This window comes from Panicum virgatum, chromosome 2K (genome assembly GCF_016808335.1).
Source record: "Panicum virgatum strain AP13 chromosome 2K, P.virgatum_v5, whole genome shotgun sequence".
In the NCBI taxonomy this organism is placed as follows: domain Eukaryota; kingdom Viridiplantae; phylum Streptophyta; class Magnoliopsida; order Poales; family Poaceae; genus Panicum; species Panicum virgatum.
In genome coordinates, this window is record NC_053137.1 from 41,005,800 (window position 1) to 41,029,515 (window position 23,716).

A 23,716-nucleotide genomic window follows, 5' to 3' on the forward strand; every position below is an offset into this window, starting at 1 on the left:
TTTTGCTCATGCATTCTTTCATTATCAAACACGTGAATGCGTGATGCCGTGCCTCCCTAATTAAATTTTGGGATCGACATCGAAAGCTCTGTTGGCACCACTCCAGCTAAACATTCATAAATAGAGGGCCCGGTTTTGTTGTTCTTTATTAAGACGACGATCTGGATCCTAGCTCGCTAGTAGCCAGAGGAAAACAAGAACTCGATCTGGATCCTAGTCAGAAAATCGTCTAGATGCTATGATACTCCAACCAAACCCAGACTTGTCGAAACACAAGCTGTCATATTAAATTAAAACTCCTTGCGTGGTGGGTCAGCGAATGCATGCGCTCGAATCGGGCCGTGTCTATCCACCACATTGTCCGGGGGTGCACATAGAAGGATTGGCTTGGACCAGCATCGTGCTTGTATGATCATATCCTTATCTTAGGTGCCTTTCAGACATGTGTGCGTTTGCTGGGAGCTGAACCTGAACCATAACTGTTCTTTTCAGAACCAAACTCTAGAGGAGGAGAAAAAAATGATAACTTTTGCGACCTATGCTAGTACTAAAAGGAATGAGGACTTCTCGAGAGGAACACAAATAACAAATCTTATTAGCACTTTTTGTTTTTTTAAACGAACATATACTTTCTGTGCATGATAACTGTGGCAAAAAGTTACTGAGATCTGAGTATGTGAGTGAGTGAGTGCATCAACTGTTGATGACATGTGTAGTACGTTTTTTAAGAGGTTGACACCGTTTATCTGAAAAGTTTCTGAAGTGTGACGAGACGTACTGATTGTTCTCCCCCGTGCATGTCACCTTCCAAGAAAGCAAAGACGGTGGAGCCTTTGCTCCTCCCGGTCCCCGGAGATAAGCATCGAAGGATGCCAGGACAGCAGGAAGAAAAAACACGAGTTCCTTTCCAATGCTTATCTGAAAATCGCAGAGTTCAGATGAGCCGGGCCTCTGATTGCTTATCTGATCACTGATATGCGCGCTCGTTTTTCTGGATCCCAACTCACCTCAGATTGCCCCTCAATAGGCTTACGGCGTGCTGATGTTTTTCTTCTTTTGGTGGAGGACCAAGTGCAGCAGGCAGCTGGGAGTGGCACCACTGGCACTACTAGCACAGCAAGCCTCTGCCATTGCCAGCATGGTCCTGACTCGTTCCCTGTTTCCTTGCGCTGCAGGGGCACCACGGGAAAGCGTGGCCTTTCTTCCTCGGCGTGATGCTCGAGGACTTAGTCCATTGCGGCGTTCTTGTGTTGATCTATCTGCTGTGCTGCTCTGCTTGAGTTTCTGAATCAGCTCTTCCCCACTCACAGACAGACTCATCATTTTTTTGAAAGAAAAAAAAAAGACTCATCGTTTGAACACCAGAAACCCACCAAAGTAGCCAAGCAATAATTGGAGCGGAGTGGATGTCAATTCCTACGACCAAATCAGCAAACTCAGACAAATCCTTCCCTGTTGTGCTCGTCTTCCTCCCATCTCATCGTCGTCATCAGAAGAAGAAAAGGACGGTCACCAGTGCGTAATCCGCCGATCCATTCACGCCTCTCCTCTCCTCCTCCTCTCCTAGCACGTTGCGTCAGTGTACGAAAAATTGATAGGCAAACAGATATCTTTTTTGCATGTGCGCCTTTTCCCTGCTCCGGCATCATCCCTGCTGCTAGTGCTAGCCTTGGGCGAGGCTGCTGCCATGCCACTTGGCAATGGCGGCCCGGAAAAGGAGCTCCGGGTTACCATCATCACGGCACGCATCCCCTGGCTGTCGTGCATGTGAAGCCGGAGCCAGTGTGCGGGGATCCCACCAAACCAAAATCACCAGTAGCAGCAGCAGCATTACCACCAAACCAAAATCCTGATGCAGGTTGTTTTCCTTCCCAAATTACCTGTCACTTCTTGCCCGGAAAAAGAGGGGGCAGGGAGGTGTGCTTGTCACTTTCTACGTGCCTGATCGGGACCGTCCAGGCACCGGATCGGACGGCTCACGCGCCGGCCAGGCTTTTCCCGTGCCGTGCAGTGGTTGTGTGTGGGCGTGATGGCGCGCAAGAGGAAGCTCAGTAGCTCACATGGGGCTAGGGATCTTGTCTCGCACGCCAGCCATTCCACAACCGTCACCTACGGCTTTGCTCTTCTCAGGTCTTAGGCTATCCACAGCGGATGGAGCAAATGGAGGAGCATTTGTACTGTAGATACACTGTTTGACACTGTAGACGCACTGTAGATAGTAAATATGTGAGGGGGCGTGGGAATCGAGGAGAGAGAGGAGCAAATTTGCTCTTGCCGTTGTGGACAGTCTTACCCCTAATTTCTTTGAAAGAAAAGAACAGATCTTGACCTCTTTCAGAACGCATTGCACATTTTAGTCCTACACAGTTACCATTGTTCTCTGCCTCTGTTTTTTGGTATGTCCTACTTTTTCTCGTCTGTTATAGAGCGATGTAGGACGGAACGGCTCAATTTCTAGTTTTTTTAGAATGAAATGGTTCACATAAAATAGTTCTGATACAACTGTTTGATTGGAAAGATGGTGCGGCTCCATTTTCTATTTGGTTGAATGGATAGAATGATACATCTCTTTAACCGTCATCCTCTAATTGTGGGTTCAACATGTGTTAGCCATACCATCTTTCTCCCCACTAATACCTCTCCTCATCACGCATCTGCTCCAGCTGCCCTCCGGCTCCGTTCGCCCCCAAATTCCTGCCACCGAGGCCCTCGTCACTCAACCCCATGCCCACCACCCAGATCAGCCCCGGTTCGCCACACCACCGCCGCCAGGGCCTCGATTCGTGGCCGGAGCTCCATCTGCGCGCCACTTTTGCTCCACCCTTCCTTGCACCGATCGAGATCGGTGCCACCATTGCTCCTTCTCCCTGCCGCTCAAGCTTCGTCAATGAGCAGGCCGTCCCCCCACTGCGCCCTAGGTGCTCTCCCGCCTCACAACGCGAGACGGCGACGAAGTAGAATGGGTCGGTCCGCTCGATGTTGCGAGATGAAGCCATCCCAAATCTTTAGGGAATATTCGGTCCTAGGGGGCCTTTCCGCTCCTGCGCTCTCCAACCGAACATGGGACAGAATAGTTCCATCCTAATACGTGCACCAACCAAACACTACCTTAAGATTGGATAAAATAACTGTCTAGGCCTAAAAAATTACTACCTCACCATCAACGTCAATCAAAATATTATTTCCATCCTAAATTATAGATCATTTTGAAATTATAATTTAGAATGGAGGCAGTAGATCCAATTCGTTAATTTGCAAAGCTAAAAGCAGGATACCTATGCCACGCCGTAGACATGATCAACCAACCGGACAAACATTGTAAGCATTTTTTTTTGCGGGTACAACATTGTAAGCTTTCCCAACCCAAACATCAAACCTGCGTGCGTCTAAATCAATTTTGGTTGATCTTTCCATAAAAAAAATGAACATTGGCTGAAAAAGGATTGGCCACACACATACGCAAAAAAGGAAAATATAAAAGAGAAAAAGAGAGAATGAATCAGATTGAGCTTGCCACCTAATGATGCATATCCAGTATTTCTGCGTGGCATGAACGTACCGTAGAGTCCGTGAGGTACTAGGGACGAGCATGGCAATGTAGCAAACTGGCTGGAGGATAGAAGCTTTCCCTGTCCTCATGAAGAATACTGCCAAAATAAGCTCTTGTTTTTCCCTTTTCGTCGGTTTCTTTTAAGGAAGGCCCGAAAAAAAGTAGCACCACTGCTAGATTCTCTACTACATGTATAGCTGAAAGAATGCCTCGGAAAAAGGAAAGCTTTTGTTCTTTTACAAATCAGAAGATGACATTTTTTTTGAAAGCTAAAGATGACCTTTTTTCCTTCACTGCTAGATTCTCCTGTACTTTGTTTCAGCTGCATGGACGTGCAGGCGACAATTTTTTTTTAAAAAAATGAATAATAAAATGCAAAATCAAAACACAGCTAGTCAGCGTTGTTCGTGGAAATTAGATTGGGACAATTTTATTAAACTACTGCGATATAAAGGTTTGGACCCCTGAAATGCTGGTTGAAGTTTGAGTACAGTAGCTGTGATCTGAATGTTGGTTAAAAGAGTATATACAATTATATTGTGAGGCCGGGCTTGACATGGCCGAATTTTAATTACAAATCAAAGTCACACCATTATTTGATATGGATATAATATCATCCATTTGGACAATTTTGGCCGACATTTGTACGTCCATCAAGGTCCTGTTTAGATGTGTAAACTTTTGGGTGTAAAGCACTGTAGCGCTTTCGTTTGTGTTTTGTAATTATTGTCCCACCATGGGTTAACTAGGCTTAAAAGATTCGCCTCTCAAATTATAGACAGACTGTATAATTAGTTATTTTGTTTAACTACATTTAATATTTCATGCATGCGTTAAAATATTCGATGTGACAGAGAATCTTGTAAAGTTTTGAAATTTTGAAGGGAACTAAACTAAGACCCAAGTTGCAGTATCCAATTCAATTCAATCTGCACCTGAAAGGGAGAAGTAACTAAGACTGTCTCCAACAATCGCGACCCAAACGTGAGATGCATTTGTCTGTTTGGGTAGCGTACAGTAAAAAGGTCCGGGACCCAAAACGGAGCTTCTCCAACAGCCGACGCATCCTCATCGCGAGTTCCCGACCCGGCCAGGTTCTGCCGCCGGTGATGGCCACCAGCTCCGCGAGCGTCCGCCGCAGTGGCGCGCGGGGCGTCGGCGAGCGGCGAGCGCACCGTCCGCGAGAGGCGAGCGCGGCGTCCGGGAGCGGCGTCTTCGAGCGGCGAGGGAGGAGGGAGGGGTGTCGGCGTGGCGAGGGAGGAGGGAGGAGCTCGAGGCGGCGGCGGAGCTCGACGCCGCCATGGGAGCCGCCCGCGAGCCGCGCGCTCGCTGCCCGCCCGCCCGCCCGCGACGCGCTCGCCAGCCGTCCGCCCACCGCGCGAGCAGGGGAAGGGGGCGAAGGGAGCAGAGCCCGTTCTTCGCCCCAAGGAGCAGGGAGGAGCACCGAGGTGCAGCTGCGGGGCACGCGCAAGGGTTCCGCACCGGCCGCACCTCGTCACGCCGCCGCCACGGATCCGCCACCTCGGCGGCCGCACCTCGCCGTGCCACCGCGGATCCGCCGCCCCGGCCGCACCTTGCCACGCCGCTCCTCGCCGCGTCGCCGCCACCGCCTTGGCCGCACCGGCTGCGCCGCCGCGGATCTGCCGCTCCTCGCCGCTGACCCGCTATGGTCCCACATGCAGTGGCCCGCCGCGGACTGCGTCGCGAGGAGAGAGGGAACGCAAATATGGGTCCCGTCTCGCAAGGTAGGCAAAATGGGTACCGGGAATGGGTCTTCTGTTGGAGTGGGTTTTTAGTAGGCAAAAATACTGTTTATGATGCATTTTGGGTTTGGGTTTGGGTCACGGTTTGCATATACTGTTGGAGATAGCCTAATACAGTACTTCCCTACACACTGTGGGTGCATTAACTTCAGCATAGCATTAGGGGCCTCCCACACGTCGCACAACTGCACAAGTCATTGAGGGCTTCTACGAGGGGTTTAATATAAATGTCACTGAAAAGGTTAGGTGGAGTACTGTTCCATGCCGTCTCTGCATGGGGAAAACACCCAAACAAGAAAAAGAAAACCTCACCCCACGTAAACTGAAAAAAAAAAGAAAGAAAGAAGAACAAAGCCATGAGCTAGCTAGCTGGTTCGTTAACACGAAGGGCAACCAGCCCATCTGCTCCCATGACTAACTACGAAACAGCTCATATTGAGCAAGGAACACCTTATAAGGCAAGTCAGAGGTATCATAGCCGGCAGATTTAGAACTCTAACATGCATGGGATCACTATGCCAGATATTGTTTTCACTTTTTATGTGTAACAACACAAAGACACTAGCCAATTTTTTCCATGATGAGATTTTTCCTGCGTGCAATTTTCCCACAGAAATGTGGTTCAGGATTTTTTTAGGAAAAAAAAAGAATTGTGGGCCATGCATCGGGAGCATTTATAATTTTAGGATTAATTTCTCTTGCAGTTTCAGCGTCCAGTTCTGAAAAAGTGAGATTGTACAGTGGCCAAAATGGAAAAGGTCCCCGCCTCTAAATTTGGCACCGAGTTCGTCGGCCGTCTCCTCAGTACACACGTTCCCTGCCGCTCGCTTTCTCTCTCTCTCTCTCTCTCTCTCTCTCTCTACGCCGCGCAAATCTTAATTCCTCCCCCCATTGCCATTGCGTTCGTCCCGCTTGCAGCGGGTTCTTCCTCCCTGAACAACCGCCGCCGCCGTTCCTGCTGTTTTCGCACTCAATCCTTCCAAGAAAACCACCCCGGATCCCAGAAAAAGCTGCGACCTTTGCACTTGCACGTTTCCCAGCCCGGAACCCTCAGCCGCAAGAGCGCGTTCAATTCAATCCCGTGATTTCCGAGGCTCCTGTACCAAGGAGAAAAGCCTAGCCTCGAATCTTTAATTCCTTGGATCCGATTGGGTTCTTGGGAGCAGCACGCAGCTGCCTTCAGTTGGTGGTGCCGGGAAGCAATGGTGAGGAAGTGGCACGCCGCGGCCGCGCTCGGCGTCGCGTTCGCGGCGGCGGCCGCCGCCGCCGTGGCCGCCGATCGGGGCCTGTCGCTGGTCGGCGACGCGGTGGCGCCGGAGGAGGAGATGGGCCTCCTGAAGAAGGTCGCCAATCTGTTGTGGAAGAGCGGTGCCAGCACGTACCAACACGTTTGGCCGGTAACAATTACAGACTGCTTCATATTTTCAAGCATTTGTTCGATTTCATTTGACGGAAAGAGAACTTGTTTCTTTTTCCAGAGCTTACACTTTGCTTTGGATAAAGTTTGCTAATTCAGAAGATTGGATATGTTTGGTAGGCTCGTAGTGTCGTCAGAGCTCTTCTGCTCTGCATGTATCATGGGATTCAGTCTGGGTCGTGCAGATAGAACTGAGCTATCTTATTTAATTTGCCATGACTTATTGCACTGCGGTGATCCCAGTTGTACTTTTCAGTAATTCTTTTTTCATCCCTGTTTTTAAGACATGAGGTTTTGATTTGGTGAATCTTGTTGGTTGCTTTCTACAGCCAATGCAATTCGGTTGGCAAATTGTGCTGGGAACACTGATCGGATTCTTCGGTGCGGCATTCGGGAGTGTTGGCGGCGTTGGTGGCGGTGGGATCTTTGTGCCGATGCTGACACTCATCATTGGGTTTGATCCTAAGTCATCGACTGCGATATCAAAGTGTGAGGATCTACCTTCTTCCTCCGGATGCTTCTAGTGTGCATACTCTGAAAGCAACAGCTTGCTGTCCACAGTTGATTTATCATGCTTATTTAGTATTCTGTACGTGCTTTCGTGAATGAATCATGTGTGCGTGGTATGCATCTTCATCTGGTATCTTTTCTGTCCGGTTGCTGTTGTAGTACTTCTGGGAAGCGAGCCTTTGGCTAATTAAGGTCCTTTTATTATATCCTAAAAAGCTGTAGTTGCTGCTATTTTTTCAGTAGTTTTCTACGCAAAGCACGTTCCTGTTGTGATTGATTATTATAGATTCATGTGCGGACATATTACATCTTTTTACCTTTCTTGGAAGTAATACTTTTTTTCAGCAAAACGTTGATATCCTCCCTTGTATAGAAATGGAAGCTATAAAGAGCAAAAGCTGTACACAAGCAAGTAATAGAAAATCTAAAATATAAATGAAAGGTATGGATCTTGTGTTAGGTTCTAAAGTACTTCATCATACATGTAGTGTGTTGCCCATATCTGTAGTGGTGCAGTTTACTTGTTGGAAATCTTTAACGTGCAAACTAACTAATTTTATGATATCCTTCTCTATTTGTCAGGCATGGTTTTACATTATTTTCTAGTATCAAATAAAACCTAATTATCTATCTTTTCTTTATATTCATACGAAGAAAAATATAAATTTATATGTATCCATACAAGATACTATAAATAAATTACATAATAAAAAAATTATTGTAGAGTATCGTTTTTTATTACATTTATTGAGATATATATTGTACTGTTTGCACAGGTATGATTATGGGAGCGTCTGTTTCAACTGTTTACTATAATCTCAAACTGAAACATCCAACTTTGGACATGCCGGTGATCGATTATGACCTAGCTGTCCTCATCCAGCCTATGCTAATGCTTGGGATCAGCATTGGTGTGATTTTCAATGTTATATTCCCTGACTGGCTGGTCACAGTTCTCCTGATAATCCTTTTCCTAGGTAATCCTTTACCAATTTACAAAACTGAGGGAAATAGCTCATCTATTGCTCATGGGTGGCCTTACTTACACCTTGAAACTGAATAACAGGCACATCTACTAAAGCCTTCCTGAAGGGCGTTGAGACATGGAAGAAAGAGACAATAATCCAAAAGGTAATCTCTTGTAATTTCTTTGTCTTCTTTATGAACAGCGATGCCTTTTCCCCCCTTCTTTTTCATGGATCTCATGCTATACTAATGAGGTTACTTTCTTTTCTTTCAGGAGGCTGCAAAACGGTTGGAGCAAACTGCAGGTAAGAGCACAAGAAAAAAAAAACTGCTCATCTGTCATAAATATAAAAGCTTCTCCTCACCTTTTTCAACCTTTCAGGTGAGGAAGTAGAGTATGCACCACTTCCTACTGGACCAAGTGCAGCAGGTGCCACAAAAGCCCCCCCATCAGATGAGGCGGTAAATCATATACATACAACACTGCATTCTTTTGTTACCAGTCATAAAGATTTTAAGCTAGAAATCGTCAATATTTCAGGCATCAATCATGAAGAACATCCACTGGAAGGAGTTTGGTCTTCTTTCATTTGTGTGGGTGGCATTCCTTGCTCTTCAGGTCACAAAGGTGAGAATTTCAGCACACAAAGTTACAATTTAAAATTGTGGACTATCAACATCAGCCTTATCTAAGACTCGGTGGATCTTGATTAAATTCGTGTGATTTATTGCCAACTTTTTCTGGTTTCTTAACAGTAATATTTTAACATATATGTTGGTTTCCTTTAATGTTTTCAGAATTACACTGCTACTTGCTCCCCATGGTACTGGGTCTTGAACCTTCTCCAGGTACTACATTTTAGAATACAAAAGATGGATGGTGTATGGTTACAATATTGGCCACAAACCATATAGCAAGCACAACATGATTAAATCTTTCTGCTGATTGGACATAGGTCCCAGTGTCAGTAGGAGTGACAATGTATGAAGGGCTTGGGCTGATGAGTGGGAAGAGGGTGCTATCATCAAAGGGAAGTGAACAAAGTACCCTGAAGCTTCATCAGATATTCATATACGGTTTCTTTGGTATCACTGCTGGACTTGTTGGTGGTCTGCTAGGTCTTGGAGGTGGCTTCATTATGGGGCCACTGTTCTTGGAGCTCGGCATCCCTCCCCAGGTACACTCTTCCCCAATCCTTCCTTTCATGCCTGCTCGTGTTATGGATTGACGCTGAAACGCTTCTGTAACTGAATCTCTGCTAGGTTTCAAGTGCCACAGCAACCTTTGCGATGATGTTCTCATCTTCCATGTCAGTTGTTGAATACTATCTCTTGAACCGATTTCCGGTGCCTTATGGTATGAGCTGTTTCTTTCACATATTCCTTTTCCCTTCTTAAAATAATGGACATATACTGACTCGACTTCTTTGCCTCTCTCTTCAGCTGTTTATTTCGTCATTGTGGCATTCATTGCTGCCATCATCGGCCAGCATGTGGTGAGGAAGTTGATTAACTGGTTAGGGAGGGCATCGCTTATCATCTTCATATTGGCTTTCATGATCTTCGTCAGCGCTATCTCTCTTGGTACAATCTTCTACACCTGATTGCAGCTGACCGGATCCCACTCTCTGAACTATGTTACCTATACAATCCTCTTCTCGACCTGCAGGTGGGGTCGGCATCTCAAACATGGTTTACAAGATTGCACAACATGAGTACATGGGTTTTGAGGACCTTTGCAAGTACGATGCATAGGAAGCAAAAGTGGATTTCTATTCAAGAACCGAAGGGCTGGATGATTCGATTTTCAGGGCAGGTTACTGAAGAGATTCTATTTGTGCCACAGCTCCAAAGGGTGGCAAGCTCAATAGATTGGAATCAGATGAATTTTGGAGCATGTTTGTAGTGGTTTCTGATTTCTAGTTTATGTCAACTCATTGTGTATCATTCTTACTACTTTATAAGAAAGAATTTCCTATCTACTGTAGAGCTGCCTTTCTGCCAGCAGAATGTCGTCTGGTCATCACTCAAGCTATATATGCATTTTCTGTCATCGGAAACTCATGGCAGCTCTTCACATAACATACCGTGGTATCCTGCAAGATCGAACTTTCAGAAAGCTGTATTATTTTGTTCTCTCTGCGTGCATCAGTGGCAGCAGAAAATTCCTCATTGATTCCAACTGGTGAGTCGAAATCTTTGTAAATCTGAAGATCCAGTTCCTCATTGTTTCACTTGAAAAAAGAAGTCCCAGATGCGCTCTTTTAGTATTCAGATTCATTGCTTCTAATATTGAGTTCAAACGAGCTGTATGAAGCTCCATTGCATTAGCAGAGCTATTTTTTTCGTTTATACAAGTGGTCTGAAACTTCCAACATAGCATGATAACATTGCCCCCATTTCTCTAAGCTGTGAAATATCATCCAGTCAAGTTCTGTCTCTGTTTTTTTTCCCCTCTTGCCTTTGTGATAAAAAAAGGGGAAATTCCCTGGAAGGCCCTGGAACAAATCACGCTCCCTTCTATGGCCCTGAAGAGTTGAAACTTCCCTCTTTGATCCGATTTTTATGTTGCATCCCTTGTATGGCCTTGCCGTGACCTCCGTGACTCCTCCGTTGGGCGGCACGCCAACGCCGTCCTTCCAGCGCGGCCACAGGGCTCTCGGCGCCCAACTAACAGGTGGGGCCCGCCCCTTCCCCAACCTCCCGCCAGGGGAGCCCTGGCCCCGTGCCGCGCGCCGGCCCCGGCGAGTTCGCTCCCGCTTGGCTCGCGTGCGCCCGGCGGAGGGGCCACGACGGGCGGCCGGAGCGGCCACGGCGCGCCGCGAGCAGCGGGCCGAGCGCGCCGCGAGCTGCGGCGGCGGGCGGGCCGAGCGGCCCCGACACACGACGACGCGTGGGCCGGCGACGGTGGCGAGCGGCCGCGCGCAGGGGAGCCTTGCCGGCGGCAGCTCGGCGGGGCAGAGCGGGTACCGCCACCTCCCCTCCCCTATCTCTCTCCCCTCTTCTTCCCCACACGGCCGGCGCTCCTCCTCCCTCCCCCTCCCCCTCCCTCGCCGGCGGTGGAAGATGCGCGGGGCGGGCCCCGGATCCAGCCTGCGTGGCCATGGCGGCGCTCGGATCCAGCGCGGGAGGCCTCCCTCCCCGGCGCTCCGGCACGCGCGAGGGATTTGTCCCTCTGCACTCCGCGGGAGGACCGGCTCGAGCTCGAGCACCGCCGCTGCCCCGGTGGATCTCGCGGCGGCGCCCTCCGCCCCTGCTCTCCTCGAGCACCGCCGCTGCCCCGGTGGATCTCGCGGCAGCGCCCTCCGCCCCTGCTCTCCGTCCTCCCACGGCGGGGCCGCCTCCCCTCAGTGGCGCTCCTCCCTCCACGGCGGCCGCCTGCGGGGGGGGGGGGGGGGGGGGGCTGCTCGGCCCGGGGCTGGGCGGGCCTTCGCGGCGGCGCTGGGGCGGGCGGCGCGGCGGGGGCCGGGCTGCTCGGCTCTGCTCGAGCGGCCTGCTCCCTCCGGCGCGCTCGTGTTCCCAGAGGACGCCGCCGCCGGGGGAGGCGCCGGCGGCGCGCAGCGCACGCAGCAGCAAGGTGTGGAGGTCCAGGAGGGGCACGCGAGGCAAGGGAGAGCGGCGCGTCCACGACGCGCACGTGGCCGGGGAGGCGGTCGCGGCCGCGGCGATGAGCATGGCGAGGAGCAAGGCATCATGGCCCGTGCGGCGGGTTGGGCAAACAGGCACAAGGCGTCATTGCCTTCATCGGCGGCGGTGGCGATGCCTCCAACAACAGGTCAATGGGGGCGCGGGGCGGCGACGGTGCCGGGGCCTGCATCGCGGGGGTGGGGGGATGTGGAATAGACGGCCGCCGGGCCCGTGTGATATTGACGGATTTTCTAACGGGAGGTGACGGGAAGGCCACAGAAGGGATCGAAAATAAAGTAGAAGGCATACAAGGAAGTTTTATTTTCCAGGGCCACACAAGGAAGCCCTATTTCCTCTAGGGCCATGCAAGGAATTTTCTCTAAAAAAAATCGTGCGAGAACAATGCCTCATCCGATGAGATTGGAAGGAGAATCCAATGCTCACTTTCTGTAAGCAGCACTAGCAAAAGCACAAGATTCTTGATTCCACCTGGTGAGCCAACAAGGATTGTTGGTCATCTATATCAGCACGCCCAAAGAACCATCAGTCACCAGCCTGCAAATCCACACCACTGAAAACCCGGACGGCTCTCTGGTGGTCGGCAGCGGGATGACGGACCGCCGGTGGCCAGATGGGAGCTATGGGCCGGAGTACGGTCCTTTGCCCCCGGAGCATGAATACGCCATGTACCGTCACTTGTCGTCCAGGAGGAGGGCCCCTTGGCTTCTGCATCATGGGGATGGGGTAGCAACCGTGCACCTCTCTTCTTTGCAAAATTCTGGGGATTACGTTTTCTGATGATGAAATACTTTGGTACAATTCATTTGCTCACTGTTTTTCATATTTGAAGGCTTGCTTTTGAATTTGAGTTTTTGATCCAGGATTACCCTGGGAGGATATTAGAGCAGAGATTGAGACAAGAACCTTTTGGACTTTCCAGGTACAGTTCACATGACTCTTCTTTCCACTTCTCCATTTCAGCTTCAATTCCTTCAAAATTTGGAAGAAGGGAACACATGAACCCATGGTAATTCGCATTCTTATCACCAGTAGCATACGAATAATTCAATACTGTGCTCAGGCACCCTCTGCAACCATATGCACCATTCCGAATCCGCCATGCCAGTGGCGGTGGCAGCAGCAGTATGACCACAAATCCAAGACACAGGCGAGAGGACCCTGGACTAACTGATGAGGAGTTCAGGGAGGCTATGGATCAGCTCAGGAAGCAGGAATACAAGCCCTCACACCCCCAAAAGATGAGACATCATCGGACCAGAAGTGCAAGAGCTGAGGCGCCACCAGCAGTCACAGAAGAGGAGAAGGCGTGCACCATATGCCTGGAGACATTCCTGGCTGGAGAGCAGGTTGTGGTCACACCCTGCAACCACATGTTCCACCATGGGTGCATCACCCCCTGGGTGAAGGGAAACGGCACCTGCCCCGTGTGCCGGTCTGCGCTCTGCGAGAGGAGGAACACCTTTGCAGGGAACATCAACACCAGCAACGGCGGCGAAGATGGTGCGCTGGATCTGGACCTGGACCTGCTGGCGATGATGAGGGCCATGGAGGAGGCCTTCAGCCGGGTCAGGCTCTCTGATTCCATGTCATACTCATACCACCACTAGACGAATCTACATCAGGACATGAACATGTAACACTCAAGCTCTACCAGCACCAGTTTCGTGAGATTCCGGTGCCATCAGACATCTGGCAATAATGTAAACTGGCACAAGATACTTCCAACGTGATTTGCTGATTATCATGCACTGACTCTGCAATGTCAGACAAGCTCATGACTGCTAACACTACAAGACCAACTTAAATCTATCATTTGCAATATAATTCACTGAAAGAGATGTGACATGCTGCTGCTCAAATGTATAGCTTACTCCAACTTGTATCATGCTAACCAATGAGAACGATTTAGAGCAGCATTCTAACTCATTGCAAATATTTCTAAGCAGACTCATGTTTACAGTAGGACCAACACCAACAGAGAGGATGGAAGGGCGGGTACGAAAAACTTTATCTGAACACCAGAAGTGGCCGAGGACACCGTATGCTACTAACAATAGAAAAGCCTTTTTTCTGAAAGTTACCAAAGCAAGCTTGAATTCTGCATCAAGAGTGCTCCAGTTACCAAGACACTCAAACAAGGAATTGATTTAGCATCTGAAGTCATTTACAGTTTTTTACATCAGTAGGCCTTCCTACGTCTGCCCTTCAGCTATCTCAGATAAGGTTGGTTGGTTCACTCAAAACATACTTGGGCAGTTCATACTTGGCACCTGACATGTCAAACAGGCCTGTTAACAAATGAATTGTGGAGTAAAAGAAGGCAAATAAATAAGGAAAAAGTCGCACCCCTTTCATCATAGCAGAGAGTCAGATCAGCATTAGAAATGATTATGCCTGCACTTTCCACAATAGCCTGGGCAAGGGATACCTCAGATTCTGATGCAGCTCGAAGGGCATCCCAAATTTCTTTACAAAATTCAAAATATTTAGTACAAGGACTATAGATAGGTGCAACTAGAAATCTAAACAATTATGCATCCAAGAAGGAAAAAATGCTGAATTAGCTCAAGTATGATGCAAACAAGATAGAAAGACACATGAACAAATCAAAAATATGAAAAATTACCTTTCTGACCACCATAGTGAGGAGCTGTGTCCCAAAACTCGGCACGCATCTGCCTGAGCTGGGCCACCGTTATTGGTTGGGGATGCTTCCAGGGCTTGGGCTTTCTGACTTTCTTAGTAGCATCTGCATATTATATTATAAACCTCACCAAATAAGATGATCAGTTAAGCATGCAAAATCTCTAAAGGTGATCGCTATCACAGAAAAATTTGCATATTTAAATAGATGAAACAGTAAAATGCAAAAAAAATGAATACACAACAAAAATGCGAATGCACATACAATGAAGTAAACAATTCAGTTCTGTCTTTGCAAATGGTTTGATAAAAATACTATCTTTAGACTTATTCTTTCCAGGGGCGGAACCAAGATTTAATATTAAGGGGGGCCAATAAAAATTTAGACAATCGTTGGGGAAGCGAATATATGTGGATGAGCACCTCAAATGCACTCCAACAAGACGAGGCTCGAGGGGTAGTGGCGAGTGCCTCCAACCAAGACTTTGGTGAGACAACATTTGAGGGTGCACAAGCGAGTAGCTTGGCCTAGAGATCAATTCGCGTCGGATGCCCTTCCGGCCGGCGCATCTAGGGTCGTGACCAACAAAGGCAGGTGATGAGCAGTGATGTGGACTGCAGTGCAGGCGCATGGATTCATCCCATCCAGCCCCGTTCTTCAACCAAACACATGTTTAGATTAAAACTAGATTAGATTTTTAGAAGAAAGTCGTGCCAAGTTTTAAATGACAAAAATAAATGTGCACTGGAGTACTATGATTATATCCAATTTCAATTTGAAGTGTTGGACCATACTAAACTTTTCTCTAAAAATAAAATCTTAAATTACATACTGTAATTTAATTCACTAATTAGCATATTCGTTTCATTGAAACTATTTACTTTTGTTATTAACATTCAATCCTACTCCATCTCACAGCTTAATTTGCAATGAAAGTGTATGATTTCAATCAACTAATATGCAAATTTCTACTACCTAATAGAGTTGGCGTGCATGCATAGGAGAGGCCATGGTCCCTGCCAGCACCCCCTTGCCTCCGCCACCATTAAATCCTACCATTAATCTTTGTGTGTGTTAGCTACTTTGTTGTTTGCTATGTAGTTTACCACATCCACAAATACAAGATGAATCTCTGTGCTGCTACCATTTCCAGCATCCCCCCCCCCCCCCCAAAAAAAACAACACACACACACACACACAACAACCACCCCCAAAAAAAACACGCACACGAAAAACATATTAGCACACAATTAAAAGTTATTTTGCAATATACTATACAGGGGATCAAAAATCAGAACAATGAGTCATCGTTGGAATCTGTGCATGTTCTCAGATAAAGGAACAGGCAGATCAAGCACAAAAGACTATACACTTGAAGATAAAAAAATATCTGTTACCCATGCTTAATATGGAATACTGGTTCTTACAATTCAATGGCACACACTATAGTGCCATCACTTAACAATATATTAGGAACCCAGATAAATACAATGCCAAGTTGCCCACATATCTCATAGAGCAAGGGGCCCTTCAAGCCTTCACCTCAGACAACACTAATCATAACAAACCCAACTAATCAAGACATTCTAATGGCTCTTCACGGACACCTGCATGGATCATGGTCTTCCTATCTTTAATAAGAGCATGCATTAGACACACAGAAAATGGCAACCACCACCATCCACGCATTAATAAAAAAAGAAAGGTGTAAAAACAAACAGCTGCCCAGTCCACTCTTTTGTCGCCACTCCATAGCATTGTGCAGATGTATAGTTCATCAAGAACAAACTGGCAGTGGCACTGCAATTACAGGCGCTGCCCAACCTCATCCTCACCCATCATTGGAAACTCACCAGTCTAGATAGAAATCCCGCAACACCAGGAATTTCATTCATGCCCCAGTTTCAAGAAGGGCCATGCCTTTGGCTACCAATCAAGAAACCAAGACAACAATTGAATGGGATAATTCAGCAGCCCATTGATCCTTACCAATTTAATCCCATTAATAACGAGGTCCCCAACGGCAGCATCACTCGTATTTCTCACCAGACTTCACAAAAAAAAGGAAAGTAGGACCTTAAATTGATTATCTGACCCAACTGGGACCAAGAAGCTCAACTCTCGCCAAGTACAGCTCGACCCGGGCGCTAATCCCTTCAGACCACACGATCGGGCGCAGCTCACTCCATGTCTCCATCCCAGCCAGTACCGCATTGCGCCGCCCAAACCCCTCCCAAGATCGCCCCTCCCCGAGGGACCGATAAATCTCGAGGCCCAGGAACCCAAATTTCCCCAAGGAAACCCCCCGATTCTGACCGCCCGGATCGCCCGGCAAAGCGAAGAAATTGGGGATCGGGATCGTGGGCTCTTACCGCTACTTCCTCCGGTTTCCTTGGTGGCCGGGATGGATCCTGCGCAGCCCATGGGGCGGGAGAAAGTCCGCCGCGTCTCGGCGGCGGCGCGGCAGAGTGGGGTGTGGGGGCGGCGGCGCTGGCGCTGGCTCGTCTTGCCTTCCAACGAAAGAAACGAACGGAAAGCGACAGGATGGCTTAGTTGTGCGGTTAAGCCGAACTCCTTAGTACCAGTGATTGGATGACATGGCAGGATAATGACAGGTTTGTAGAGATCTCTAAGAGTTTTTTTTTAAATCTACTCCCTCCATCCAACTATCCGAGGCCCATTTGAAAAAAATCCAAGTATGCAAGGCCTATTTCAGTTTTTCTAGGAGTCATGGGGTGCGACGCTTCGTGGACCGTGGCAGAGTAACTCCGTCCCCGGATCCATTGTGGCACCAAAGTTTTTTTATAACCTATCCCACGTCCACCATGCGCATTGGATCCCGATGACCAAATGCCATAATTAAGAGGCTAAACTGGACACGTTAAACGAGGACAAAGTAATTGCATTTTTTCTTCATGTTAACTCTTTCGTGGTCTTTGAGTTATGAACAAATGGGCCTTAGATAGTTGGATGGAGGGAGTACTCTCTAAATCATCATTTGGAGAGTCATTTGAATAAAAATCATTCTCTTTGTACTTTTCAACATCTTTTCTATATCTTGTTTGTAGTCTAGAGAGTCATTCTCGCTCTCCATTTTAACTCGCGAGAAATCCGGAATATAGAATGTCTATATTTAGATATCCAATTGAAAAGACTGTTGGAGGGCATTTTTTCAGCAAAATCTCTATTCCTATAAAATAGAAAAAGATATGAAGAGCATCGCCAAGAGCTCTTATATAATCTTATATAAATTTGAAGTTTTACAAGCTTTGTAAAAAAATAGAAGACCTTCTATAGTATGGGTAAACCAACAGACTCTTTAAATCTATACTCTCCACATGCTATTTTGTCAGTGGACCCCACGTGTCATACTCATTTTTTTTATCTTCTTCCCCACCGACTCCACGGCACCACCAGTGTCCTTGGTCCATCCCCCCTCCCCCCCTCCCGCCGTCCAGCTGCCCTCCATGGACAAGGAAGCCGCCATGTCCATGCCTAGCAGACCGTCGTCCTGTACCCCAGCCCCGGCGTCGACCACATGGTCCCCATGGTGTAGCTCGCCAAGGTCTTCCTCAGGCACGACTTCGACGTCGCCATGGTCACCGCCGAGCCGCCGGCCATATCGCCCGACTTCCGCATCGTCGATGTCAACCATGTCGCCGCCTCCACCCGGGCATCACCTTTCACATCCTCCCCTCGGTCCCAGACGCCGACCTCGCCGCTGGCCCCGACAAGCCCCCTTTCCTCCTCACGCTCCAGGCCCTGGAGCGGTACAACGACGAGCGGGTTCTCGGCGAGGGGAGCGCAAGGCGGGGGTGAGGCGGAGCTGGCGGGCGTGGTCGCCGCTGGGGGAGCAGGGCCGGCGCCAGCAGGATGGAGGTGGGGCCGGCAGCGCTCCGCCGGGTGTGGGGCGGGAGGCAGGCCGGGTGGGGCTATGCGGGCGGGATACAAGAGCCGATGGGCTAGGCATCTTTGCCTAGCGACGCCCGCTGGATACAAGACGAGAATAGAAGATGAGGTAGATAGCCTATATGTTGGATGGATTTTTTTTTTGTCTCCTTTTCTCTTTTTAGCCAATTTACCCGAAATACAAGAGCTCTTGGAGATGCTCTTAATATTACTAATCAACGTGATGTTTGAGGTGAGTTGGCATCCAGGGTTGATAATCGGTGAGGTGATGCATGTAACTCAATTTCAGAAAATAAACTTCAATGTTGGTGTTTAAGAGAAAGTTGTGTAATCTATTCATTTTATTTTGAAACAGGAGAGGCGGTATCCCCCTGCTGGTTATATACAAAAATAAAAAGAAAAGAGATGGGGCTTATTCATTCATGGCTGCTGCCAAAATTTCATGCCTAGAGTGCTAAAGTTTTTTTTTGTTTCTTTGTGAAACCTAGAGTGCTAAAGTTATGGCATAGAAAACTAGAATCATAATTTCTGATGACTTGGGAATGTTACTAGTGAATTCATCTTGCCTTGTGTCACTAGCCTCAAAAGGTCTAGTGTATCTAACATGCAAGTGAAATTCACAGCCACTTATGAAAGCACCAGGGAGCCTGTCTCGACTATTTTTTTTTTTTTTGAACAAGGTCTCCCCCCTTTTATTTCAGGTAGTGTGATAGCGAAATATTCAAATTAGCAAACTCACTTGTCACGAGAAGAACACCTTGTGTACAAGAATAAAAACAGCACCTATGCTTAAAATCAACAAATCACAAGTTTTCTATTTTTTCAATTGTGCAGTACAATTCAGACACTCACGACGCACGCATACTCACTTCTATGAACGCACAAACGCAAATCCTACCCTTATGAGTATATTCGAAGGCTGAGCCTACAAATTCTCGATATTGGTGAAGTCACCACAGACAGTTCATTGTTAACGGGAATGTTGCATACCACTAAAAGCACAAAACGCTGCTAAATCCTAAACTATTCGCTCTCACGGGGAGTCGAATCCAGGATCTAAGGTACTACTAAAGCTTTTGTAAGCACTAGGTTACACGCCCTTTCGGTAGATAGCTCACTAAGATATGAACCACATCATCTTATATCAACATATCAAAGAACACACATTTGCCTCTCGTGCTAACTTATCCATACAAGCAAAGTGATGACTTAACCAACACATATGATAAGAAAAATATTGAATCGAGGCTAAACACTAAGATTCACGTGAAAACAGTTTGCGGGAATAAACCACAGGCAGCAGTGAGCAATCCCCTATACGAAGAAGCAATACAAGAGGGTGGGAGTGACCAAGGATGGGGAGGCTTCAAATCCTCTACAGATTTCATTTCCATTGGATTGATTTGGTGGATCTAAGCCTCTCTGTCGGTGTTGTATCCGCCAATCTATCGATGGACACCCTGAGGTCATAGATTTCTAGGTGAAGTGCCGTTGAGATTAGGAACTCGAAGGTGCATGCAACACAAGATTTAGATAGATTTAGGCCGCTAAGCAGTATAATATTGTATATCCTATTTGGTTGTGTTGTGTTGCAAGAGATTGAGATTGGTTTGAGGGGATCCCTGCCCACTCTTATATAATTTGGGGAGATAGAGTTACATGTACCCTATTCTGGTATGAGCTTAGGAATCCTACTCTGACTGTACCGAGTAGTTTTCTTCTATACTGACTAGTCCTAGTCGTTGAGTGCTTTACAACAGATCTAAGGTACGGGACATGTCCCACCCTTATTCTAGAAACACTTGTGCCATGCATGTTAGCAGCCCCGTAGATTCGGATTTGATAAGACACTGAGCTCTTCATAGACGAGTAGTGCATGCTCTCGAGTACTTCTTTGAATTATCTTTGAGTTCTTCATATTCTTGTCTTTAATATACCCTTTTGAATACTATCCAAACTGCTTCGGGGCTATGAGGTGCTCTGTCCCGAATATCTTCAAATCTTTGAGAAATTATCTTTTATATGGGGACATGGGTGCGATGAAAATCGCACTACTCCATATGGAGTAGCCCCTCAAAGTTTAGGTTGAATCAATGAATCAGACTGAGGGTCAAATTAATCCTGAATCTTCGTTCTTCTTCTTCCAAATTTGTTGAAAGATATCTTGCAGATGACACATGTTGGCGTTCTGTATCGCCGACGAGTATATTAACATGTATGGTAATGCAAGGGGAGACAAAAGGATTATACTGGTTTGGCCAGAATGTCCCAACATCCAGTTCAGGTCACTCGTGTTCTTGTACTCAGTCTACAGTAGGGGGTTACAAACGGTCGAGAGAGGGACGAGCTCCCAAGCCTCTGGCTATGCGTGTGAGTTTGGTTTGAATGGGACTAGATGGATTCGAGTGGAGTCGATTGATCCCCCTTTCGGTGGTACACCCTCTCCCTTTTATAGCTCAAGGGAGAGGGAGGGGTCGGATACAAAAGAAAGTAAAATATGATAAAGAGAAAGCTTGGGGGGTCGGTTGAAGTCCAGCCCCTTCTCCTTCATCGCTGGCTCTGGTGGGTCCTACTGATGGTGATGCGAGTCGTGCGGCTCCATCCTTGGCACTGTGCGGGTCGTGCCTTGCCAGGGATTGGCGGTTGACTGTGGATGACGTCTCCGTCCGGTGGAGTGGGCGCTCCGTCTTGTCCCTGTCCTATCAGTCAGCGCATTTCCCGTTGCACGCCGTGGAGCTGTGCTCCGTCTCTTCCGCTGTCGTCACGAGTCGTACCGGGAGTGGTTGTCGTCATGGGCGGTCATGCCCCCCACTGTCCGACGCGACGACTCGGTGGCAGACCCCTCGTTGACTTGGGGGCGTCCCCTTCTGGTTTGGGGTCGGCTGGCCGCCACGTGGCTGTGCGGGCCCCTCCCTAGCCGGGCGGAGCGAGGCGGCTCCCACAGGGGTTGGGCGAGGCGGAGCTTCCTTCGCAGGAGTTGGGCGAGGCGGTCTCCCGTTGTAGAGATCGGCGAGGCCGCCCGCCGGTGAGTTCTTGGACTGTTTCCTCAAGTTGGGCCGTCTGTGTCTTGGTCTGGCATTCGCCGCCTTGTCTTAAGTTTTGGGTCGCTAACGAGGATTAAGTGGGTAACCGGTGGTTTATTATTACCACCGGTTACTTTTATCCTCATCAGTAGCCCTGACCCCTCATGCCCCTATGGCGGAACCACCCAAAATAAATTGGATTAGTGCGCTAACCATCGTTGCAAAGGCAACTCTGATCCAACTCGCACGTACCTCGGCGGTTCCTCGAGTAAAATCTCGATTAAAGCCACAAAAAACCGGGATCGAATAAGCAAACCTCACACGAAGGCGAGTCCAGAGAGTACAACAACACGCATTTCATACATCACAGAGTCTTGCAGCGGAAATTTAAAATTATTACAAACCAGTTCTGAAAGTAAAATAGTAGTACTACAGAAGTTTCAACTACTACAGTTTATCAGAGTTCATTTATTTAGTGGAAGGTAAAAACTTGATAACTAACGATAACATGACATCTCGATAAAGCCCGTACGAGACATCACTCGGGAGTAGAAGCGTCAGCACCAGCTGAGGATCCATCCCACACCACAAACCAACTCGGAGGTAAAGTAGTTAATTCAGCAAACATATCTTCATAAGTAATACCTGAAAACAAAGCCACAAGCAAGGCTGAGTATACTAATACTCAGCAAGACTTACCCGTCAACAGATATAACTTAGTCCACTTAACTAGACATGCAAGGCTTTTTGGCTAGAGATGTTTGTTTTGCCGAAAAAGCGACTAAGGGTAGGTCCTTAATTTCATACTTTAACTTTTCCATATTCTAATTCAATTAACCATTCTAGATAAGCATCTATTTCTAAACAAGCATGGTAGTGAAAAACATTAATCATACAACAGTATTATCATCATCAACATATTCCACTTGTTACTCTATGTAGCAAAAGTGTTAAGCAGTCTCATTGTCCGTGAGCGGCGGAACGATTCGAATCGAGTTTATTAACCTTGCAAGGCAAACCTAACACACACGCCTGGAGCACCGAAGGGTCACCCCAAGCAACATTTCCCCTTTCTTTCCGGGTCGTGGATCAGGGCCACCCCCCTAGAGTATATGGTCCCACAGACTACGGACGGCGCCGGGTCGAGCCAGCACGTGTACTCACCATTAAAAGGGACCGAAGTTAGAAGGGTGGGAGAAGTCCACTTGCCGGTCCAATTAGGTACCAAGCTTACCGATTACCATATTCTCGGCATGCTTACCGATTAACAACTTGTACCACACACTGCGACCTTATCCATTTTTCTCTCTATGACGGGGTCCCATGATCTCGTTCATAAACCTTATATTTGCAGTATGTGAGACAACAGTCAGATCCTATAATCTCGCGAGTAGCAGGAAACTACTCGACTTTTACCGGTCCTAATTAGCAGAACATCTAGTCGAGCTTAACCTCTAGTATTCAAAATATGGGTACCTAGGATCATGCATCTATGGTTTCAATCAACTCCTAAAAACTTAAATGCACAGATAAATAAATTACAACATAGATTGCATATAATTGAAAATACTAGGCATTTAGATGTACCGGGGCTTGCCTTCCTGGGCACTGCTAGCCTTGGGCTCTTTCGAACTTTGGTTCGGGTCTTGGATCAGCTCAAGGGCGTTCACTTGCGCATCAGCGGTGTCGGCCTTGTGCGTTGGCACCAACTCGTAGGTACCGTCAGCGAGATTGGCAGTTTCTATATGAATTCAACAATAAATTTTATTACAACATGATACAAACATATTTCTTTCCTTCACTATAAAGTTGTAGTCCAACATAACATGTTGTGTTGTGGTGAATTTAGTTAACTTCATATATTGGGCAATCGTTTATAGAGTGGTTCTAATCTTAACTTTACTTCATAAAACGAACTGTGTTGTGGTTTTTAATTTCTACACAAGAAACATAAAGGCATTTACAAAATTTATCACAGAAGATATAGACATAATCTGGTGCTGCAAACTTTACATCTAACAGATCGGATACTCTAGAATGCACAGCAAAATTTTCAGAAAATAACAGTAATGTATCTAAACATGAAAAATCATTAACTCAAAATATGCTAGGAACAGTTTCTGGTTCTACAAAATTTATACAAGGTCGCAGTAAAAATTTTAGACATTGTTTACACATAAAAAAATTTTAGACAACTTGCAGTAAAAATTTTAGACAAAAAAAGTAAAGCATGTATACATAAAAAATACTCAAAACAGACCATGTTTAAAAGGAGATAAATTTCCA

The 23,716-nt window shown here is 47.3% G+C and overlaps 3 protein-coding genes across 4 annotated transcripts; 2 read left to right on the forward strand and 1 right to left on the reverse strand.

Annotated features, from left to right (window-relative positions):
* Window positions 1-6,116: 6,116 nt before the first annotated feature.
* LOC120677089 (sulfite exporter TauE/SafE family protein 3-like) lies at window positions 6,117-10,440 on the forward strand. Its single transcript, XM_039958369.1, has 12 exons — window positions 6,117-6,710; window positions 7,060-7,219; window positions 8,017-8,217; window positions 8,307-8,371; window positions 8,481-8,511; window positions 8,589-8,668; window positions 8,748-8,834; window positions 9,005-9,055; window positions 9,163-9,384; window positions 9,470-9,563; window positions 9,650-9,790; window positions 9,876-10,440. The coding sequence occupies exons 1-12, from the start codon at window positions 6,516-6,518 to the stop codon at window positions 9,959-9,961; spliced, it is 1,413 nt and encodes a 470-aa protein (XP_039814303.1). The 5' UTR covers window positions 6,117-6,515; the 3' UTR covers window positions 9,962-10,440.
* Window positions 10,441-12,229: 1,789 nt separating this feature from the next.
* LOC120677105 (E3 ubiquitin-protein ligase RDUF1-like) lies at window positions 12,230-13,682 on the forward strand. Its single transcript, XM_039958370.1, has 3 exons — window positions 12,230-12,577; window positions 12,715-12,773; window positions 12,915-13,682. Exons 1-3 carry the CDS (start codon window positions 12,443-12,445, stop codon window positions 13,459-13,461), a joined length of 741 nt encoding a protein of 246 aa, XP_039814304.1. The 5' UTR covers window positions 12,230-12,442; the 3' UTR covers window positions 13,462-13,682.
* On the reverse strand, window positions 13,652-17,053 carry LOC120677121 (ubiquitin domain-containing protein 1-like). Of its 2 annotated transcripts, XM_039958372.1 has the most exons (5): window positions 16,871-17,053; window positions 14,481-14,603; window positions 14,201-14,320; window positions 14,033-14,124; window positions 13,700-13,952 (listed from the first exon to the last, which is right to left on the reverse strand). In XM_039958372.1, exons 1-4 carry the CDS (start codon window positions 16,920-16,922, stop codon window positions 14,069-14,071), a joined length of 351 nt encoding a protein of 116 aa, XP_039814306.1. In that variant the 5' UTR covers window positions 16,923-17,053; the 3' UTR covers window positions 13,700-13,952; window positions 14,033-14,068. The 2 variants fall into 2 exon arrangements, with proteins under 2 accessions (XP_039814305.1, XP_039814306.1); XM_039958371.1 differs by having other exon boundaries at window positions 13,652-14,124; window positions 16,871-17,052.
* Between the last annotated feature and the right edge of the window lie 6,663 nt (window positions 17,054-23,716).

Coding starts and splice junctions, on each gene's coding strand:
- LOC120677089 (XM_039958369.1), top strand. CDS start 6,516: ATGGTGAGGAAGTGGCACGCCGCGGCCGCGCTCGGCGTCGCGTTCGCG. Junction 7,220..8,016: donor ATCGACTGCGATATCAAAGT/GTGAGGATCTAC, acceptor CTGTTTGCACAG/GTATGATTATGGGAGCGTCT. Junction 9,385..9,469: donor AGCTCGGCATCCCTCCCCAG/GTACACTCTTCC, acceptor AATCTCTGCTAG/GTTTCAAGTGCCACAGCAAC.
- LOC120677105 (XM_039958370.1), top strand. CDS start 12,443: ATGACGGACCGCCGGTGGCCAGATGGGAGCTATGGGCCGGAGTACGGT. Junction 12,578..12,714: donor TTCTGCATCATGGGGATGGG/GTAGCAACCGTG, acceptor TTTTTGATCCAG/GATTACCCTGGGAGGATATT. Junction 12,774..12,914: donor GAACCTTTTGGACTTTCCAG/GTACAGTTCACA, acceptor TACTGTGCTCAG/GCACCCTCTGCAACCATATG.
- LOC120677121 (XM_039958371.1), bottom strand. CDS start 16,922: ATGGGCTGCGCAGGATCCATCCCGGCCACCAAGGAAACCGGAGGAAGT. Junction 14,604..16,870: donor GGAAACCGGAGGAAGTAGCG/GTAAGAGCCCAC, acceptor TATAATATGCAG/ATGCTACTAAGAAAGTCAGA. Junction 14,321..14,480: donor TCACTATGGTGGTCAGAAAG/GTAATTTTTCAT, acceptor AATTTTGTAAAG/AAATTTGGGATGCCCTTCGA.